This window comes from Colletotrichum scovillei, assembly GCF_011075155.1.
Source record: "Colletotrichum scovillei strain TJNH1 chromosome Unknown Contig00004, whole genome shotgun sequence".
NCBI classification, from domain to species: Eukaryota; Fungi; Ascomycota; class Sordariomycetes; order Glomerellales; family Glomerellaceae; genus Colletotrichum; species Colletotrichum scovillei.
Window position 1 is genome coordinate 536675 of NW_023336262.1, and position 17714 is coordinate 554388.

Consider the following 17714-nt stretch of genomic DNA (forward strand, 5'->3'; position numbering starts at 1 on the left):
CTCAGTTGGACGTGCCTAGTCATCCTTGACTTCTTTTCTGCCAGTACGATTCATACTTGCATTCCCCTATGAATGATCTGGAACAGAGCAGGAATTCAAAAAGACTAGAGATGGATGTACTGATGCCATAGGATGTATGAGACTTCCGTGGCATTTTGTCTCGAGTCTAACGGCGTGCTGAGGGCACTACGTAACCCGGTTTCTTTAGGGATTTAGGAATCGTTACCTGCGCCTGAATTACATTGACATGTACCCAACTGAAGGGCCTTGTTTAACGCTACACAATCAGTCGTATTCTGTTGACCCAGCATGATGAATTCATCATTCCCAGCTTCCGTCTGCAATGTCCTGATACTAGAGCCTAGCTAGCCTTCAAAGAGGGTACATAAACCTCCCGAGGAACGTTGTCGAATTTACCCAGGCTCTGATGGCCTTCGGGATCAGGATATTCGCCAGCAAAGAAGTCGGCGTGTTTTTGAGTGTCTCGCGGACGATCAAGATCATACTCATAACGCTTAAACCCATGTTTCCGAGCGTCTAGAAAATCCGCCATACAGAATACCTGCTCATCAATAGGCTTATCGCGACCAATTCGCTGAAGGAGAGGGGAGCCTTCGATGGGCACGAGTTCTCGCTCGTCAGCCGGACGTGAAAAGTAGATGACTCCGATTCGACGAAGATGGCGTTGATCCTCGGGAGGCTCTGCATATCAAGATTTAGTAATTGCTTGGGTAAGTCATCGATCTTTTCAGAAAACAATCACGTACGAACAACTCTATGGATAGTAGCCTTGAACAGGCCTCCGGTCAGTCGAGCAAGGGCATCGCCGAAGTTAACGACCAGGCCATGAGGCTGGTGCTCGACCCAGCGATACTTCCCATCATTATGGTCAAGAACCTGAAGTGCCGCTATGGGTTGCGAGAATAGAAAGGTCCATGTCCCCAGATCAGTGTGCCCCGAGAGGAAGATATCGCGGTACTTCTCGCTTTCTTCCTTCGACCGCGGCTCGCACATCATGTATCTGATGTACTCGGTCTTGGAACCCCCGGGTGCATGTGTTGACTGAATTATCTCTTCAGGGACCTCCAAGATCATAGCAACCTGGGTGCCACGATGATCAGTCTGAGCCATGTCCGGGAGTTAAGGGGCGAGCTTACCAAAGTCAGAAGTTTCCTGAGGATGTTGATTCGAATGAATTGCATCACTTCCTGCGTCTCCTGCAAATACGGTCGCATAATCTCAGGATGGGGACGGTCAAGCGGGTCGTGAACCAGAATGTTGTAATGGTCCAGCTGTTTAGGGAAGCCTCCCTTACGTCCCAAGGGACCAGCAGGTTTGTATCCAACATACAGTCCCCGTGCGTCTTCCTCGGGAGTTACTATCGCGCAGTGTCAATGCATACATTCTTGTATCTTGAACCGATAAAGTAGCTGTAGATACCTTCATAAGGCGCCTTCTCTTCCGCCGGGAGGGTCATCATGGCGTTTGCTATCTGCATTTGGCGAGCGTAAACCTGATCGGAAATGCCATGATTGCTCAGAGTGAGAAAGCCATAACCAGTCGCGGCTTCATAGAGGTCCTTTGCAAGTTCTTGTCGGCCAGTTTGGGTCTCAAACTTGGATAAGTCGAGGTTCACGAGTTTGACATAATCCACTTGTCATGTTGAAGTCAGCTAACTAAGGTCGATGGATTGATTCGCCCTTGAAGGTAAGACCTACACTTCTCCTTGGTAGGTGGAGCGGGTGTAAATGGAGGAAGAGACATAGTCTCTACACTGGTTGAAGCGGGAAGCCTCTGGTGATTGGGCTTGATACAGCTGGATATGTAAAAGAGGACCTTTTCTGTATGTGCTTTTTGAATAGTTGATGACCTTTACTCGAGCAACCGGGCTGGATCTTCACTGCCTATTATTATATTGTGAGTCGCATTTCTGTGAAAGGAGCGACCACATGAGCGCACTCTGACTGCATGACCTCTCACGGCGACTCTTACCCCCCATCAATGGCCCAAATGCCAGAGCTGACTTGTAGATCATTCATCTACGTGCGTGACTACAGGTGCTCCTTGAGCGCGTTCCTCCGAGCCCTCTCAACATGTCTTCTAGCGAGCCCAACCGGCTCAACCTTCCAGTCGTCCTCCAATCAGTCCTCTCGACTCATTCAAGAGGAGCGCATTGCCCGGGCTTGTCGTGCTTCCCGAGGTTGCATCGTATCTTCGTGGGGTAAAGGAGATGGTGGGTGAGAGGAGCTCCTCTCAAGTGGGGCACCTCTTGCTCAGACATTAAGTCCGGCATTGACGCTTATCAGGCCGTCACCTGCGAACTTGGTGGGGGCTCCTCCTCGGTGAGCTCCAGCTAGCCCCTTTCTCCGTATCTCACCTGCCTTGAGCAAATCTAGAGCCTTTCGGACTTCCTCATGCTGCATAGAAAGGAATCGGCCTTGACAAGGTTACTTCGGTAGATCCTTTAAGTTCAAGACTTGGGACACTTTATCCGATGCGGCCGCACTGGGCAATGAACAAGCGTGTACGGAGTAACTGGGAGCGATAAGAATTGTGAACCCACATTTTGCGGAGAAGAAGATTGTCCTATTACGCTGGCTCTATTATCACGGGATGCCCATCGAGCTTCAGTGCTTGCACGACTGCTGTAAGACATCGTCGACAATGAATATTGAAGCCTCGTGGAATACATCTCTACTTTGCAATCAAGAGTGAATCCAGAATCATATTTACAGTGCTCACATTGAAACATCATTATTGTCATGACGCCTAGTGTAAAAATGTCTCCCAGATCAACCGACAAACCATTCCAATGTCCTGCGTGCTCAAGTCGATTCACCCGACAGGTGATTCTCCCGTCCAGCGATAGCCCCCAATGCAAAAGATTGACAGTCAGCAGGAGAACTTGAATCGTCATACGGCATCAGGTACTGATTAGATGAAGAAATCGTAATGTCCAGTGACGAGCCAGACTGACAGACTCAGTACATCAGCGTTCAAATCTGAGGCCATTCCCATGTCTACAGTGTGAAGTCAGCTTCTCCAGAAGGTTGGCACTATTTCCAGGACATCAAACTACTTCAAAATGTTGATAGAGTTTGAATTGACTTGTATTAGTGATTTAAGGAAACGCCACGTGAGAAGATACCACGCAAACCCCGATCGCACTGTTGAGACAATCTATGTCGCCGGTGATGCTGCGCCAGCCGACGAACCAACAAAAGAGACAAACAAAGGAGTGGATGCGAACCGCTCAACCGATCGTTCAAATGGCGAAGGTGTAGGTGCTCCGTTCATCAAGCCCAACAGATTCTCAATCTAAGTTTTGTCAATGACTCAGTCAACACCGATTTCACAAGCGTTCGCGTCACGAGGCATTTCATGGTTATTCAAACTTCCTCAATTTGTATCAGCTTACTTCGATCGTTTTCAGCCCACGTTCCCGCTTCTACATAAGCCAACATTTGACCTCGATACGGCTCAGGAGCCATTGATACAAGCAATTGTTTGCCTTGGGGCCATTTACCAAGCTCAAGGTTCAGACCAGGAGATAAGCGCTACATTATTCTTTTCGGGCTTGAAGTCTCTGGACGTATACGTAAGTGAGCATACAGGAATGACTTTGTGCGAATGTTGAGCATTTGAATCACTTGTAGGTGCGCGAGAGTCGGCGGATAAGGTTCAGAGAGTTGTGGGTCATGCAAGCCTACCTGCTCTTCGAATACTACGCATTCTACAGCTGCGACGATGGCCGGTTCTCAACGGCTCTCAAGATCCACAGGAAGCTTGTTGATGCTGTCCGACAGTACCAGATGCTTCAAGATAGAGTAGCTCTTGGCGTGGACGAAGTGTCCAGCCCGAACGAACCTGCGATAGCTTCTTCAATGAACGTGACCGAGCACGCCTGGCGAGTTGCCATGTACAACGAGTCAAGAAAGCGGTATGGCCGCCTGCCAGCGCGCTACCAGCGGGGAAACCTGGCTTCAATTAAAGTCACGCTGACATTTGAGGTCTCAGGATTGTGTACTGTCTATACTACCTTGACGCTCAACTCTCAGTCTGTTGTAACATACGTCCGCTGCTCGCAGCTCTCGAATTGAAATACGAACTTCCGTGTCAAGACGACACATGGCAAGCTGCCACAGCCGAAACCTGGCAAGCCCTCATATTTTCTCAAGAAGGGTCATTCAACGAAGAAGATGACTATGAAGCCAATGGCGACCCACGCCCGGCGCACGGCGATCTGTACGCAAGTCTCATGTACTTGATGAATCCTAACCCGCCGGACCGGCCTCTGCGATTACTCTGGCACTCGTCTTTCGCGTGTCTGATGCTCATAACGCAAATATTGATGATGACCCGTGACCTCACCTTGGCAAGCTCGTTTTTGTACAACAACGTGCGTTGTGGCGAGTCAAAGAACAACTTGTCAATCATCTCAGAAGCTAGTCGGACCTCAATCATGCAAGCTCTGAATGCCTTGTCGGACATCATGCGCAAGCCATCTTTTCCTGGAACATATCCCCTTGGCAGCCCTTTAGATGATTCTGAGACTGTGGAGTCTAGCCTATGGAGCAATGTCTGGATCGTGTGGCATTATGCTGCTATGAACCTAACCCATCAAGAGGCATTACTCACAAGCGGCATCGTCGAGTACAGTCTTCCATCTGCTGTTTCAACTTGCTGGGAACTTGGTAAACCTCGGGTGAAGCAGCATCGAGATGTGTACGAAGACAGAGATGGTACGTATATGAGTCTTTCTTCATATTGACATCCAGGCGAAGGCTTCAGATGCAGTAGGACACCAGCTCACACTGTCTCAGTCATTCGTGTAGCTAGTAGCCTGGAGAGCATTCTTGTGCTTCTTTCTCACGACACTAGACCCATTAGTGTCGACTTTCAGTTGCAATCTGAAATCAACCCCAAAATAATCGAAGATCCATTCATCACAATGATCGGATACAAGGCCTGTCTGCTGGGCTGGCGCATAGTACGTCTGATGGCTGTTAGCCTGCAGACCAGCTCGGTCTCGTTCAACATCCAAACACAAAGCATCTACTCCATGTCTGCTCGTGTTGTTCTTACTGGTATACTAGCTGCCATAAGTCTAGAGCCCGCAAATCAGAGAGGCCAGTGGGACTCAACAGCGGCGGTAGATGATGCTGAGTCTCGATACCTAGCATGGATGGAGGCAACTTTTTTGGCCAGGGATGTGTGGCCACCGAGCAAATGGATCGTCGCTGTATTTAACGAAAGCAGACATGAGCCTGAGTAAGAGTGCGCAGTGTGTAGTCTATCTCAAAGTACGCGGACTCCCTTGAATCTTGCAGAATTTCTCGGAATCTCCTCTCAGTCTCAATTTTCAATATTGCTATGATCTCTGGAAGTACCAAGCTTTCCCAGGCTCAAAGGCCATCATAGTCAGGGTAAGTACCACCAGGCTCGTCACGAAGGACGTTAGATCCGAGGATGCTATCGAATATTCCATCTTTGTCGTTACGGACGCGCATATAATACTCATGTACCACAGGGTGCTTTTCAGCCCAGCTCTTCGTAAAGACCTTGGAGACAGTCAGTAACTTTTCGTATACTCGATTTAGGAAACTTGATTTCCTAGTCAGACAGGCCCTTACATATTGGTAGCCTCTTGCGAGACCAGAAACGACAAATAGGTCGGCCAGCGTCAACGTGTCTCCAACGAGATAATTCTTCCCTGCGATCTCCTTCTCGATGGCGCGAATGGTCAGCTCACAGCCCTCCTCACAAGTCTTGAGAATCTCAGGACTGCTAGGCGCCCGTCCAATGATGGGTCCTATCCATGCCATAATGGGTGGCAGGAGCTCATAGTTCGTGAATGACGCCCACCGAAGGACAGTTGTCTCCTCCTTCAATCCAGATCCACATAACTTTGTGTTTGGATCCTGCTTTGCCACTGTTGTATTGTGAGTTTTACCGAGCCTATCGCTTCCAATAAGCTTGGCACTTACGGAACCATGCAACTGCGTTGCTTTCGTAGGCAGTAAAGCCATCGGCGGTCTCCAGCGCGGGAACTTTTCCAGTGTGGAACTTGGAGAGATATTCTTCACCGACGCCGCCCTTTTCCGGGTACACTTTGATCGGGAATGCGTTGCAAATTTCGACGTCGAGTCTATTATACTTTGCAACAAAGAGCACCATCGTAGATCGAGGCGCTTTGGGATACGTGTAGAGCTTGCCGAAAGACATCTTGCTGCTTGTGGTAGCTTGTCTGAATGGAGAGTAAACGAACGTAGGGAGAAATTTTGCTCCTCGAATCTGAATTGAACTTATAGCTGTACTTGACCGGGCAGAAGGTTCTGCTCCCTACATAATGCATCCTGCATATTGTCGCTGATGATTATCGTCATAGGGAGGAGCTCCACCACAAAGGTGGAGGTGCCTCCCGCAAAAAGTGCTCCTCCTACATTCAAAGATTACCTTGACAACTATTGTTCGAGCCTTCAGCTGGACCTACGCGACTCTCTTCTTGCGCTGGTTCTGTCTCTGAAATTGCACGGTTCAGTCACGTTGCGAGTATCCTATCGACTGTAAGAAGCACAGATGCAGCACATCCGCCTCCAGTCTTTCTCTAACTTCTTAGGTATTTTGTCTCAACCTACTCATAGCGAACGAAAGCAAAACAAAGTCGGACAAATGTATCAATCATTACAGTTACTTGTAAAAGCGTATAGTGTTGTGTTGACGATATTCGGCCGCGGATAAGAGAATACCTAGGTGATTAGAAACGCAATGTCAACCCTACAAAAAAGGAAAAGAAAAAAAGCACAGTGCTCACTCGAATAAGGCCAAGGTGTTCTAGAGTTGGGATTCGAAATGAAGCGTTTGGAACGGAAAATGCCTTTCGAATTCGCGGCTTCTTCATTCATCCAAACTTCGTCAAATGGCTAAATTAGTCGACCAAAAGCATCAATCAAACAGGTTACACGAACGTCGAAATTCGTTGATCTCCCGAGCACACAAAGCGTTCCCGAGATGCGGGGAAGAATTCCATGTCATGCTGTGGCCGCTAATAGGCGCGGATGCGGCAGTCATCCGTGGGACCTTTACTGTAGCATTAGTTGTCGCTGCAAAATGAATGCTGTCGGTTCGGAGCTGAAAATGCAACCTTGCCTTGCGAACCGAGAGGAAACGGTTGGAGCGTGTCTGCCATCCCACCGGCCGAGTCTGTGGGGTTTAGCTAGCCATGCAGTCGGCCGAATGCAAGATGAAAATCTGGGGTCATCGGCTGAAGTGATGCCACCCTTTCGCATCATCCGCAGTCATGCAACTGCCGGAAGAAATATAATGAAGCACCGTAGCTGGAGCGCAATCTCCTTGGACTGTAGATCGACAGTCAAGATCTTACGACCCAATGAGATACTTGAAACTGGATTTCACGATGTCCTCGTACCGAGTGAAAGAGTTCCGAGATGGCCGAGAACCCATTATCGCGTTTGTGATGGAAATGATAAAACCGAACTAGCATCCCTTCAACTAATCGTTCATTTCAACACTCAAGGACACTCCAGCCTACAAATTCTTACATTGAGCCTATCAACACGTCCACACGATGAGATCCTGGCTGCGCTCACTTGTCACGATAGCTGCTTTGGCAGCCCCTATCGTGGCAGAGACCTTCACCAACCCGGTCATATGGGAAGATCTCGCCGACAATGAGGTTCACCGTGTCGGAGACACCTACTACTTGACGGCATCCACCATGCACTACTCCCCCGGTGCGCCCATCCTACGCTCCAAAGACTTGGTCAACTGGGAGTACGTCAGCCACTCGGTTCCGGTTCTCGATTGGAACTCGCAATACGACTTGGCGGATGGCAAAAACGCCTATGTCAAGGGTATCTGGGCATCTTCTCTTCGACACCGGGCAAGCAACGGTCTCTGGTACTTTGTAGCCTGCGTAGAGTTCTCAAAGACGTATGTCTACACATCACCTGACCCTGCTGGGCCCTGGACCAAAGCTGGCACCATCGACACGTGCTACTACGATGTTGGCTTGTTGTTTGACGACGACGATACTCCGTACGTGGCCTATGGAAACACCGCGATCTCTGTTGCGCAACTCTCTACCGACGGACTTACGGAAACTCGACGAGAGACGGTATTCCAGACGCCCAGCGATATTGGTGCTCTGGAGGGTGCGCGGATGTACAAGCGAGACGGAAACTACTACATCTTCCTGACGAGGCCGCCTGATGGACAATTCGTGCTCAAGTCATCCAGCCCGTGGGGTCCATACGAAGTCAAGGTTCTCGCAGACAGAATCGCACTTAGTTCGGTTCCGAATGCCGGGTCGCCGCACCAGGGCAGTCTCGTGGACACCCAGAACGGAGATTGGTACTACATGGGCTTCACGGACATATATCCCGGCGGCCGCTCTCCCGTGCTGGCTCCCATCACTTGGGGAGATGATGGTTTCCCGTCGCTCGTGACCGTCAACGGTGCTTGGGGAGACTACGAGTACCCGCTTCCCCGGGCGGATGTGCCGAGCGCTCTACGCACCGATGAGTTTGCCGGCACATCCCTCCGCCCCGAGTGGGAATGGAATCACAACCCTGATCTCAGTGGTTTCGAGGTGAACAACGGAATCACGCTCCGCACTGTCACTGTGACATCGGACCTGTACTCGGCTCGCAACACCCTGACCCACAGGATTCGAGGACCGATTGGAACCGGCACCGTCCACCTCAACGTTGCGAACATGGCCGACGGGGACCGCGTTGGACTCGCAGCGTTGCGCGATAAGTCCTCTTGGATCGGCATCGAACGTGAAGGGGATGTGTATTCCATCGTCACCGTTGGAGGTCTGACCATGAACACCGACTGGACCACGAACTCGACAGGGGCAGTTGTTGAGCGCAGGCCAATGGGAGACGCGAGAGACGTCTACCTCAGAATGGTGGCTGATATACGTCCTGGCGGGCCTGGTAACGCTGTCTTCAGCTACAGCGTCGACGGCCAGACTTTCGAGACTGTGGGCGCGTCATTCACGCTGTACAACAACTGGGAGTTCTTCATGGGCTATCGATATGGCATCTTCAACTATGCGACAAAAACATTGGGCGGCTCGGTGAGAGTTTCGTCGTTTACCAATGCTTAGCTGTTGGTGTAAAGTCTTGAGGCTCTTGTGTAAACTCCGCCCAAATAGGAAGAAAGAGGGAGTTTTCGGAATTGGAAATAGAGCCAAACTCAAGGAACACGTAATGTGGGAGAAAGAAGGGCGAGTTCACCATTGTATCTACTCTTGTTCTTCGTGTACAAATAATATTATCAATAATTCGCGACAGCTGACGCCCCTCGGTTCGTCCACAATTTAAAGTCACAATGCAAGGAATCGGAGAGAGCCAACAAACCGGGCAAAGCGCATCTCTTCCCCGCACTCAAAAGTCCGCAGGCTCCAACCTCCAACCCCGAGTTTGTGAGCCCCCAACCTCGCCGGGTAACCCGGACCTAAGCGGACCCAATAATGGAGCTTGATACGCGCCAAAGGGGACCAGAGACCCGGAGGGAGACCTGGGGTATTTGAACGCGATGCTTCATTTGGATCCAATGCCGAGGTTTGTTGGGTCTTCATGAGGAACCCCTCCTTGAAAATGTGCCTAGCTCGCCTACCAGATGTGCCATTTACGGTCACCTTCTCGTGCAGCAGGCTACATCCTGTCAATCCTAACCCCGCGCGGCAGCTCTTCGAAGCCAGTGTCCTGGTCTACACGTGTACTATCTCACTACGGGCCGAACATGTGTGAAGTAGAGAGGGTTATCGATGGCTGTCTGTTGACCATGGCACTCAGCTGATTCGTCATCGGAGAGCGGTCTGGGATGACCCCTGACGATCCGAACACCTCGATATGCATTAGGTAGTTTTCTGGAGGCTAGCTTTCCCCCAGCCCACTGATGAGTCTCCGAGCCTGTTGCACCTAAGAAAGCACGGCAATGGGGAACTGTTTTGGCCAAGTGGGTTTCCCATCGACAGCTTTCCGCAGCTGCGGGAGCAGGTCTCAGTGCGGATATCATTCTAGTTTGCTTGGCCGAAGGGGTCTCGGTGAGTATGCGACGTCATGCAAGTCTTGATAAATACCTCTCCGTTTCCCCCGAGCTTTCCTTTGGCGCTGACGTTGGACAACGAGCCTTTGTTCTCCCCGGTCGTTCCGCATCCGCCTCTTGCCCTGCCCTTTTAAGCCTCTTCTTCGAGTCTTTCATCCCCGAATATCTCTCTTGATTCTTCCAGTACGATAGATCCGAGAGTCGACGCCACCCAAAATGAGAGTTAAGACTAGCACCGCCCTCACCGGCATTCTCGCCGCCACCGCCGCCACGGCGCAAAACGCAACGAGCACCTGCGCGACCGGCGTGTACATCATCGTGGCCCGCGGCAGCAACGAAGCTCCCGGATCCGGCAGAATCGGCAGCGTCGCCAATGGCACTTTCGCAGCCATTCCCGGGTCCCAGATCGCGCCGCTCGACTACCCGGCGACGTTTGACAACTACTCGACCTCCGTCGCAGCCGGCGCCGTGGCTCTGAACGCCGCGTTGACCTCGTACAACGCGCGATGCCCGAACTCCAAGGTTGCGCTGTTGGGATACTCTCAGGTAAGCTCACGCCGTACCGAAGATTTCAATATCGCGCAGCCACCTGCATCAACACCAACCCAGCTTCATGGGATGACATGATCTCCCATTTTACCAGAGCGCCGGAAAGGAGGGTGGTAATTGGGCGAGAAAATTGGACGGCTGCTTGCAAATTTACTTTTGTTTTCTTCCGCTGACTTGCATGAAACTTTAGGGTGCGCAAGTGACAGGTGATACTCTGTGCGGCAGCGTTGACGAGGACGAGGGCGAGGCTCTCAACATTGAGTTCAATCAGACGGCGCCCGTTCCCGCATCCGTCGTCGACCAAAGTGGTTAGTAGCTGCCCATCCAGTCACTTTTTGTTGACATGATCGCGAAGCTTACACATCTTCAGTCATCGCCGTGATTCTTTTCGGAGACCCAACCCACAACGTCAGCGCAAGCTGGAACAAGGGCACGAGCAAGCGCAACGGAGTAAGTTCCACCTTGGCGAAACGTGGTGGCGGAATCAAGCCCCTACGCCGAATAGTGCAACGTCGTAGTTGCTGACTCGTTCGTCTCTAGCTCTTCCCCCGTGAAAACGTGACCAAGTGCGAGGCATACGCGTCCAAGATCGAGTCGTACTGCGACACGGGAGATATCTACTGCGATCTCGGCAACAACACCGCCGTTCACGGTTCATACTTTGCCAACTACACCGACGATGCAGTTGAGTTTATCTGGGCACAGTACAACGCCTCCAAGTCATCCAACGGTTCGTCGCCGACTGCCACCCCCACTACGGTCCCGGGATCCGGAGCTGCCGATTCTGCGCCGGGCCTGCTGATGTCCCTGGCTGGTTTGTCTATGCTGGCGGCCTTTATCTTGTAAGAGGAGAAGCTTGTATTTTGCAGAAGCATGCTGGACGGAATTCCATTGGCCATGGTAGCAATCCACCGGCTTTGTAATTATTCAATAATGACTGCTATGATCTGAAGGCCCCTTCTCAAGCTTCCAGGGACTTTCATCCCACCGGTATTCACAACCTTCCAAAACTCCACCTCAGAGGATGTACTCCATTATTCACTCGGTCCGTTGGTGTCGGTCCGACGGCGCTGCAAGGTTCAAAACTCCGTGATTACTGTGGCTTTGTCAAGAGACTCAAGACGAACGAGACACAACCCACCGTGCGTCATCTATCGGCGACAGGTCAGCATGTCATCCTGCGAATCACCCAGGCAAGATGACCATCTCAAGATAATGTAACATGGCCAAAGCAATACGACCATTTGCAGGCTAAAGCTCTCGATGTTCAATCAACTTCTCTGCTATAAACTGAATCATTTCCCAAAGAGTGAGAGGAGCGCGAATCGCGTATTCCAAGAAAAAAAAAACAGCGTGCCTCCTGTATCCCTAGATCACGGTTGCTAAAACAGCAACCAGCCACGGGTAATTCGTTGGCTCCGTGGAAAACTTGAGGACCCTCTCATTTGGCGACCGGTCAGCGAGTGGTAACTTTAGAAAGGTCAAATTGGCCTGTTTGGCGGGCGTTGTGCCGATGCTCTCCGGCAACGTGAGCTCAATGTCGTACCCCCAGCTTAACAACAACTTGGTGGTCTTGCAAAACTTGTGTCTCACCGTCTCTGGGGCATATGGGCTGAGATTGCCCGCCTGGCGAAGCTGCTTCACATCCCACATGCCCCTCTCAACATCGAGAACCTTGGGTTTCCCGTAGAAGATAATCTTGCCTTGGAGCTGATCCACGAGCGCTTGTTGATCATTCTTCAGCTTAGGGGACTCCACCGCATCGAGCCCCTCATGCCCCAGCTCTGCCCAAGTCACGCCAGGCAGGCCGTCAAAATCAATTGAGTACGAGTACGTCTTCGTTTTCTCCACGGCCCAATCATTGCAGATAGTCTCCCAATTTGCCAACGTATGGATAGGACGGTAGAATATGGTCGACGGGTCAACCTTGATCCTCGGGACGTTGTCGAAATACGCCCTTCGGACGAAGTCCTCACTCAACGCGGAACAAGGCATATGAATGCTGTTGCCGGCATAAACTTCAAAAAGTCCCATGTGAGTGTTTGTGAGAAGCAAGGTTAGTACTTACAGGTTTTTGAAGTCTATTCTGTTATCGGCTAACTTGAGAATAGAGATCTGTTGAGATATGGCTTCCATATCCCCTCCCTGCAGGCCTACATATCGCCGTTGTGCATCAAGCTCTTGTTGCCATGTCCTCTTGTAGTCTTCATCATCTTTAATGAAGTCTTGGAAGGTGGGGGTTTTAAATTCGTCGTCGATCCGAGCCTCGTATCTTGCTAACGCATTGTTCCAAGCAGCGTTCTTAGCTTCAGTGGCTTTCAATAAAGATTGTCGCGCCGCATCGATATGAAGGCTATCATCATCCTAGTTTCAATTTATTAGATTGACGAATCATGGCTGGATGGTTGATCGTAAAGTATATTACTTACTGAGACCAAGTTTCGCATAAATCTAGGAAGAGAAGTACATTAGTCGTGGTCATGGAGAAATCGACACACTTGACTCACTTGTTGAGCTCAGCGAAGTAAGATCCTTGGTCAAGGGAAAGCGCAGGGCGATTCAGGATTTGCAGAGCATCTGCTTTTTGGAAGACTTGAAAGTTGACTACCTCCGCAGGTGCAAGATCGCCACCTGGAATGCCTGTCTGCGTTGGGGTAGCGAGAAATATGGCCTGTTCCTCGTCAGAAAGATTTGTGGCGTTGGACAGGAATGGTGCTAAAGTTGCAGCAAGTGCTTTCCAGAAAAGTGTCGGCGTTGAGTGAGGTTTGTAAAGAATAGGAATGGGCACTCTCTTTGGTTGAGATGGTAAGAGCTCCCCAACTCCAATCTTCAAGTCTGGAATGGCAGCTTGAAGACAGCTAAATTGAAAACTCTCGGATGGTTGCTCAACGGTGAGTGTGAGCAGGCCAACATCGGCAAGTTGTTGTAGGAAATCCACGGGTTGCTCTTGAGGGCTTGACATGGTGACTGGATGGATAGTAGTGGGAACGAATTGATGAAGTCTGGTGTCCTCAAAAAAGCTTCAGTTGATTACGAGTCAAGGGCGGCTTATATACTATACAGTCTCAAGCTTGTCTCCTGCGGTATTCACATCGGTCTTATCTTCAGTTGCCCTTCCCTAATCAATTTTCCTACAAGATCATGTTATCGCCATCTTGCGATGAGATCAACATCAATGTGATGAGTTGAGAGGCTTGGATTGATGAGACATTGATCACCATCCCAGCTAGCCAGCCACATGAAGGCCTGGATCGGGCTTGGCCGAAGCTGAACGTACGAGAACGGTGTATGGGAGTAGAACTGTACCAAGACAACATGCTGACATCCTCTCCACCGACATGATTCCGTGTTGACTTGCCGAAGATGCCATTCGATTATGGTGATTACCATCACTCGCCGGGGCCCTCTCCTTACACAGCATCAACCTAGGAGTGTTCGACAGCTGCATCACATTCGTTTTCGGCCCACAGTCTTTGAGCACAGCTAGCTACTCACTTCGTCTTCAAGCAGATCATCAGCTAAGAAGTGTGGTAACATTGCACAGTGTGCCAGAAGTCATCTCAACTAGCTCAATTGTCATCAGCTCAGCCTTTACTAGCGCAGTATTGCAACCCACCTTGTAGTCATAAGTCACTCATCACAGCTGCCTGCTTCTCAATATGCAATAATCAGATTCCCAAGGGCAGCCACATCACACGCTGAAGAACACCAGGGAGACATGACCATGTGCTGAAGAGAAAGCTAATGCATCGGCTCGGCCCCTACCCACGGCCAAACGGGTCCGTTTGCAGGCAAGCAATTGAAATATCTGCTACCTACTCGTGAGGCTGATAGCAGTCGATCGCTTGGCTTTAGTGACGACTGCATATAATCATGAGCAGTGTGGTGCGCTAAACTTCCCGACATTGATTCTCCGATAATTAGTAAGATGAAGAACAGAGAAGGCATTGAATCAAGCAATGAAATGTCTGTTACCGATTGATATGAAAGTAACATTGGATGAAGCAGATCACAACAAAAGCCGGCTTCATGCCACCAATTAGTACTTACCATCAAACTTTGCAATCAGCAAACCATCGAACTAAAACCTCTATCCCAAAGTTATTTCGCTGAATGCAGTTGAGAACTAATCACAAGTCTCGCAGTTGTAGCCTAATTGTACTTGAGAAGCCCGGGTAGGTTCGATCCTCAGCCCGTCGCCAGTACTTGGAGCTGTTGACACGAAACGTATGTAACTCATCACCTTTCAAACGAAGTGTCATGCAATTCCACATGTACTATAGTCTCACAAGAGAGCAGACCCAATGTAATAGCGACATAGTCATCGAGAGCCTTCATGATGTGATTTCAAAATCAGCCCACAGAGTCACATCACAGAACTAGCACCGCCAACAATCCACTGCAATCGTCCAAACTGACTGGCAATGTCCCGGAAGCGACGCAGGAGCTGAACTCAGTATGAACACCAGAAGTGAAAGTGTCGATCTCTAAGGTCGGCAATGAAGTGATTGGGTACGCAGTGACTCGTCTGCTGGACCAGGAGTCCAGTGGATAACCGAACTGTCACAAACCAGCCTTTGCTGGGTGCTGGATGAGAAGAGACAACCGCATCAGGCGAAGCTGAGTCCAGCGACTCCAGCCCTCTCTGGACAATCACTTCAGTCGAGCCTCTACTCACATCACTGATATGACTATAAGTTTCGAGAAAGGTTCGTGCTCATTTCAAGATCATCTTCCATCAACACACTTCATTTCAACATCTTTCTCTGACACTAATTCTACAATATCAATCCAACACTCCTCACTGCTCATCATGTCTGCCGACGCTTCTGATAAATCTTTTTGGTTGGCTTACTGCAAGGCTATTCAGCAAGCTATCGGACCCAACCCCGGGTCTGACAGCGCTATTTTCTTTGCCACGAAGGCGCAGAAAGGCCCAGCCGCGTCTCCTCTCATTCCTCCCGAGTACACAAACTTCGGGATTTACAATCTTGCGGACAACCTCTTGTCTGCCAACAATCTGTTCTATGTACCGTCGACTCAGAACTCGTACATCAGATCGTTGAGAAAGTAAGCCTTCAGCGACCAAATTCGTTCTCTCACAATCATTGACACACATGATCTCTTAGTTATCTCGGCTATGTTGACCTTGTAAGATTTCCCCAACCATGCTTTCGAGACCTCTGCTAAACCAAGGACAGGGAGGCTCCCAGAGCCCTGGCGTGGTCACTCGAGTCGTTCTCACTCAGAAAGCCCTGGACGCTGCCCTGACCAGATGCAACATGGAGGTCGCCAAAGCTTTTGCAGACTTTCAGCAACAGCATGGATTCGGCATCACTGGAGACCAGAGCTTCATTCAATGGTATCCCACCCACGCGCCGGCATATGTGAATGCCCTTCAAGCCGCCGCTGCTGCTGCTGCCGACAATAAGTCTGCCCTCAATGACATGAGTGGCCCACTTGCGGCTCAGTACAATTTGGATAGCGACAAGCTCACTCAAGCCATGACTAGTCTTGCAGCGACTCCGGGGTATGTCACAACTTTTATGAAGAATCAGCAGGCCGTGCTTAACAAATTTCTTCAGGATATCCATGGCTGCCACTAGCTCCACTCCGTCTTCTGCCCAAGATGTTCTTAACGCTGTCAACTCGAATCAGGCTCTCCCAGCTCCCAAAGGAATCAGATACGTGCCTGAGTACAGCTCTGATGAGTATGTCACGGCTGTGAGTGATTGGATCCAAGATCCCAGTCGCGGCCGACCTGGCAAGAACTCTATCGAGATCAAGATGAGCGATGGAAAGAACACCAGCGAGAGTCAATTTGGCCAGGAAACCTTGAGCGGTAGCCTCAGCTTCTCCTATGCTCCCTGGGTGTCTTTCGGTGCCAACGCATCTTCTGATCACGAGGAAAAGCTTGATCAGAGCAGCTCCAACGAAAATGATATTCAGATCACGGTCACATACGATGAGATTAGGACCGTGGCTGTCAATCCTGGAAGTTGGTAAGTTTCACTGAGAGTAGAAAAGATGCTTTCCCAGAGATCCTCCGATAACTAATTAACACCGTGGCTAGGAACATCGGAGACCCAAAGAGCAGCTACCCTAAGCTGAAGCCCGGCGCCCCAGACACCGTTAAGGTTCTTGTCGCACCGACTCAACTTGTCGTAGTTAGAAATCTTGGCTACAGAATCAAGTTCAGCAACACCCTTAAGTCCACTTTCGACAAGAAAGTGTCCGACACTAAGCAGGCTGGGGGCTACGTCCGCGTCTTTGGAATTCCGATCCAAGTTGGCGGCGACTTCAAGAAGACTACTAACAACACTTCGCACACTGCTACGTGGGATAGCACCTCCGGCGAGTTCATCGTCGCGCCTACTGATGAGGGTGCTTTTGCTTCTATCATTGCCATCCGTGGCGACAAGATCAAGACGACCTAATGCTGCAGCCTGGTCTTGATTGGAGTTGTCGATTGTGACCATTATTGAACACCAGGAAACGACGTCAACTTCTTGTGCGATTTCATTGAGTTCTAGTTGGGGCATGATATTGGTCGAATTCAGGATCTTGTTGTATGCTGGGAATCAACAATCCCGTCCTCTCACTATTATCTACTAGGTACCTAAGTAATCAAACTCAACGCTAGTCACTCTTTCAAAATATTTGGTTCCAATATTAGCTTTGAGACCACCGTTGCCATTGCCAGGCCGACAGAACACCTCTTTGCCGCGAGATATCGATACGCGATGTCATGGGCTCAGACTTCCGGCAATCTGAGTAACCGGCCATCACTTCCTACGCAGCACGAGTGCCTCAGAGGACGAGGGATCACGCTCACCATATCGACGGCGGTTCGAGGCCATGCTGTCCCCCAGGCCCATGCCCCGCGTGGCCCCGACCACACCATCAAGCTACCGCATTGCACGGCTTACTCCTTAGGTAATAAAGCCTCTAGAGAAATCAAGCGTCGATGGTTTAGTGGTAAAATTCTCCGTTGCCATCCAGCAGCGTCGGGGAGCCGGGGGTTCGATTCCCCCTCGACGCATCTCCTTTTGCTCATCACTCAATTACTTTAGTTTTTGTCACAA

At 50.3% G+C, this 17714-nt stretch overlaps 7 protein-coding genes across 7 annotated transcripts; 4 read left to right on the plus strand and 3 right to left on the minus strand.

Moving 5' to 3' along the window:
- Window positions 1-361: 361 nt before the first annotated feature.
- Window positions 362-1764, minus strand: HER10_EVM0000699 (uncharacterized protein; the record flags this gene model as incomplete). The annotated part of the gene is made up of 6 exons (XM_035470469.1): window positions 362-702; window positions 768-1101; window positions 1158-1238; window positions 1272-1378; window positions 1441-1653; window positions 1719-1764. The coding sequence occupies 6 exons, from the start codon at window positions 1762-1764 to the stop codon at window positions 362-364; spliced, it is 1122 nt and encodes a 373-aa protein (XP_035334593.1).
- Window positions 1765-2780: 1016 nt separating this feature from the next.
- Window positions 2781-5275, plus strand: HER10_EVM0005079 (C6 zinc finger protein; the record flags this gene model as incomplete). Its single annotated transcript, XM_035474704.1, has 7 exons — window positions 2781-2846; window positions 2900-2927; window positions 3302-3438; window positions 3485-3598; window positions 3657-3940; window positions 4018-4742; window positions 4824-5275. The coding sequence occupies 7 exons, from the start codon at window positions 2781-2783 to the stop codon at window positions 5273-5275; spliced, it is 1806 nt and encodes a 601-aa protein (XP_035334918.1).
- A 130-nt stretch (window positions 5276-5405) lies between these two features.
- Window positions 5406-6225, minus strand: HER10_EVM0000347 (elongation factor 1-gamma; the record flags this gene model as incomplete). The annotated part of the gene is made up of 3 exons (XM_035470132.1): window positions 5406-5561; window positions 5634-5932; window positions 5988-6225. The coding sequence occupies 3 exons, from the start codon at window positions 6223-6225 to the stop codon at window positions 5406-5408; spliced, it is 693 nt and encodes a 230-aa protein (XP_035334571.1).
- A 1363-nt stretch (window positions 6226-7588) lies between these two features.
- Window positions 7589-9136, plus strand: HER10_EVM0012878 (uncharacterized protein; the record flags this gene model as incomplete). The annotated part of the gene is made up of 1 exon (XM_035482258.1): window positions 7589-9136. One exon carries the CDS (start codon window positions 7589-7591, stop codon window positions 9134-9136), a length of 1548 nt encoding a protein of 515 aa, XP_035335489.1.
- An 831-nt stretch (window positions 9137-9967) lies between these two features.
- Window positions 9968-11588, plus strand: HER10_EVM0005876 (cutinase). Its single transcript, XM_035475479.1, has 4 exons — window positions 9968-10626; window positions 10820-10937; window positions 11000-11079; window positions 11170-11588. Exons 1-4 carry the CDS (start codon window positions 10297-10299, stop codon window positions 11473-11475), a joined length of 834 nt encoding a protein of 277 aa, XP_035334977.1. The 5' UTR covers window positions 9968-10296; the 3' UTR covers window positions 11476-11588.
- A 409-nt stretch (window positions 11589-11997) lies between these two features.
- On the minus strand, window positions 11998-12842 carry HER10_EVM0008257 (uncharacterized protein; the record flags this gene model as incomplete). The annotated part of the gene is made up of 2 exons (XM_035477786.1): window positions 11998-12586; window positions 12787-12842. The coding sequence occupies 2 exons, from the start codon at window positions 12840-12842 to the stop codon at window positions 11998-12000; spliced, it is 645 nt and encodes a 214-aa protein (XP_035335147.1).
- A 2600-nt stretch (window positions 12843-15442) lies between these two features.
- HER10_EVM0000358 (uncharacterized protein) lies at window positions 15443-17066 on the plus strand (the record flags this gene model as incomplete). The annotated part of the gene is made up of 5 exons (XM_035470143.1): window positions 15443-15699; window positions 15759-15780; window positions 15831-16159; window positions 16215-16631; window positions 16703-17066. 5 exons carry the CDS (start codon window positions 15443-15445, stop codon window positions 17064-17066), a joined length of 1389 nt encoding a protein of 462 aa, XP_035334572.1.
- Between the last annotated feature and the right edge of the window lie 648 nt (window positions 17067-17714).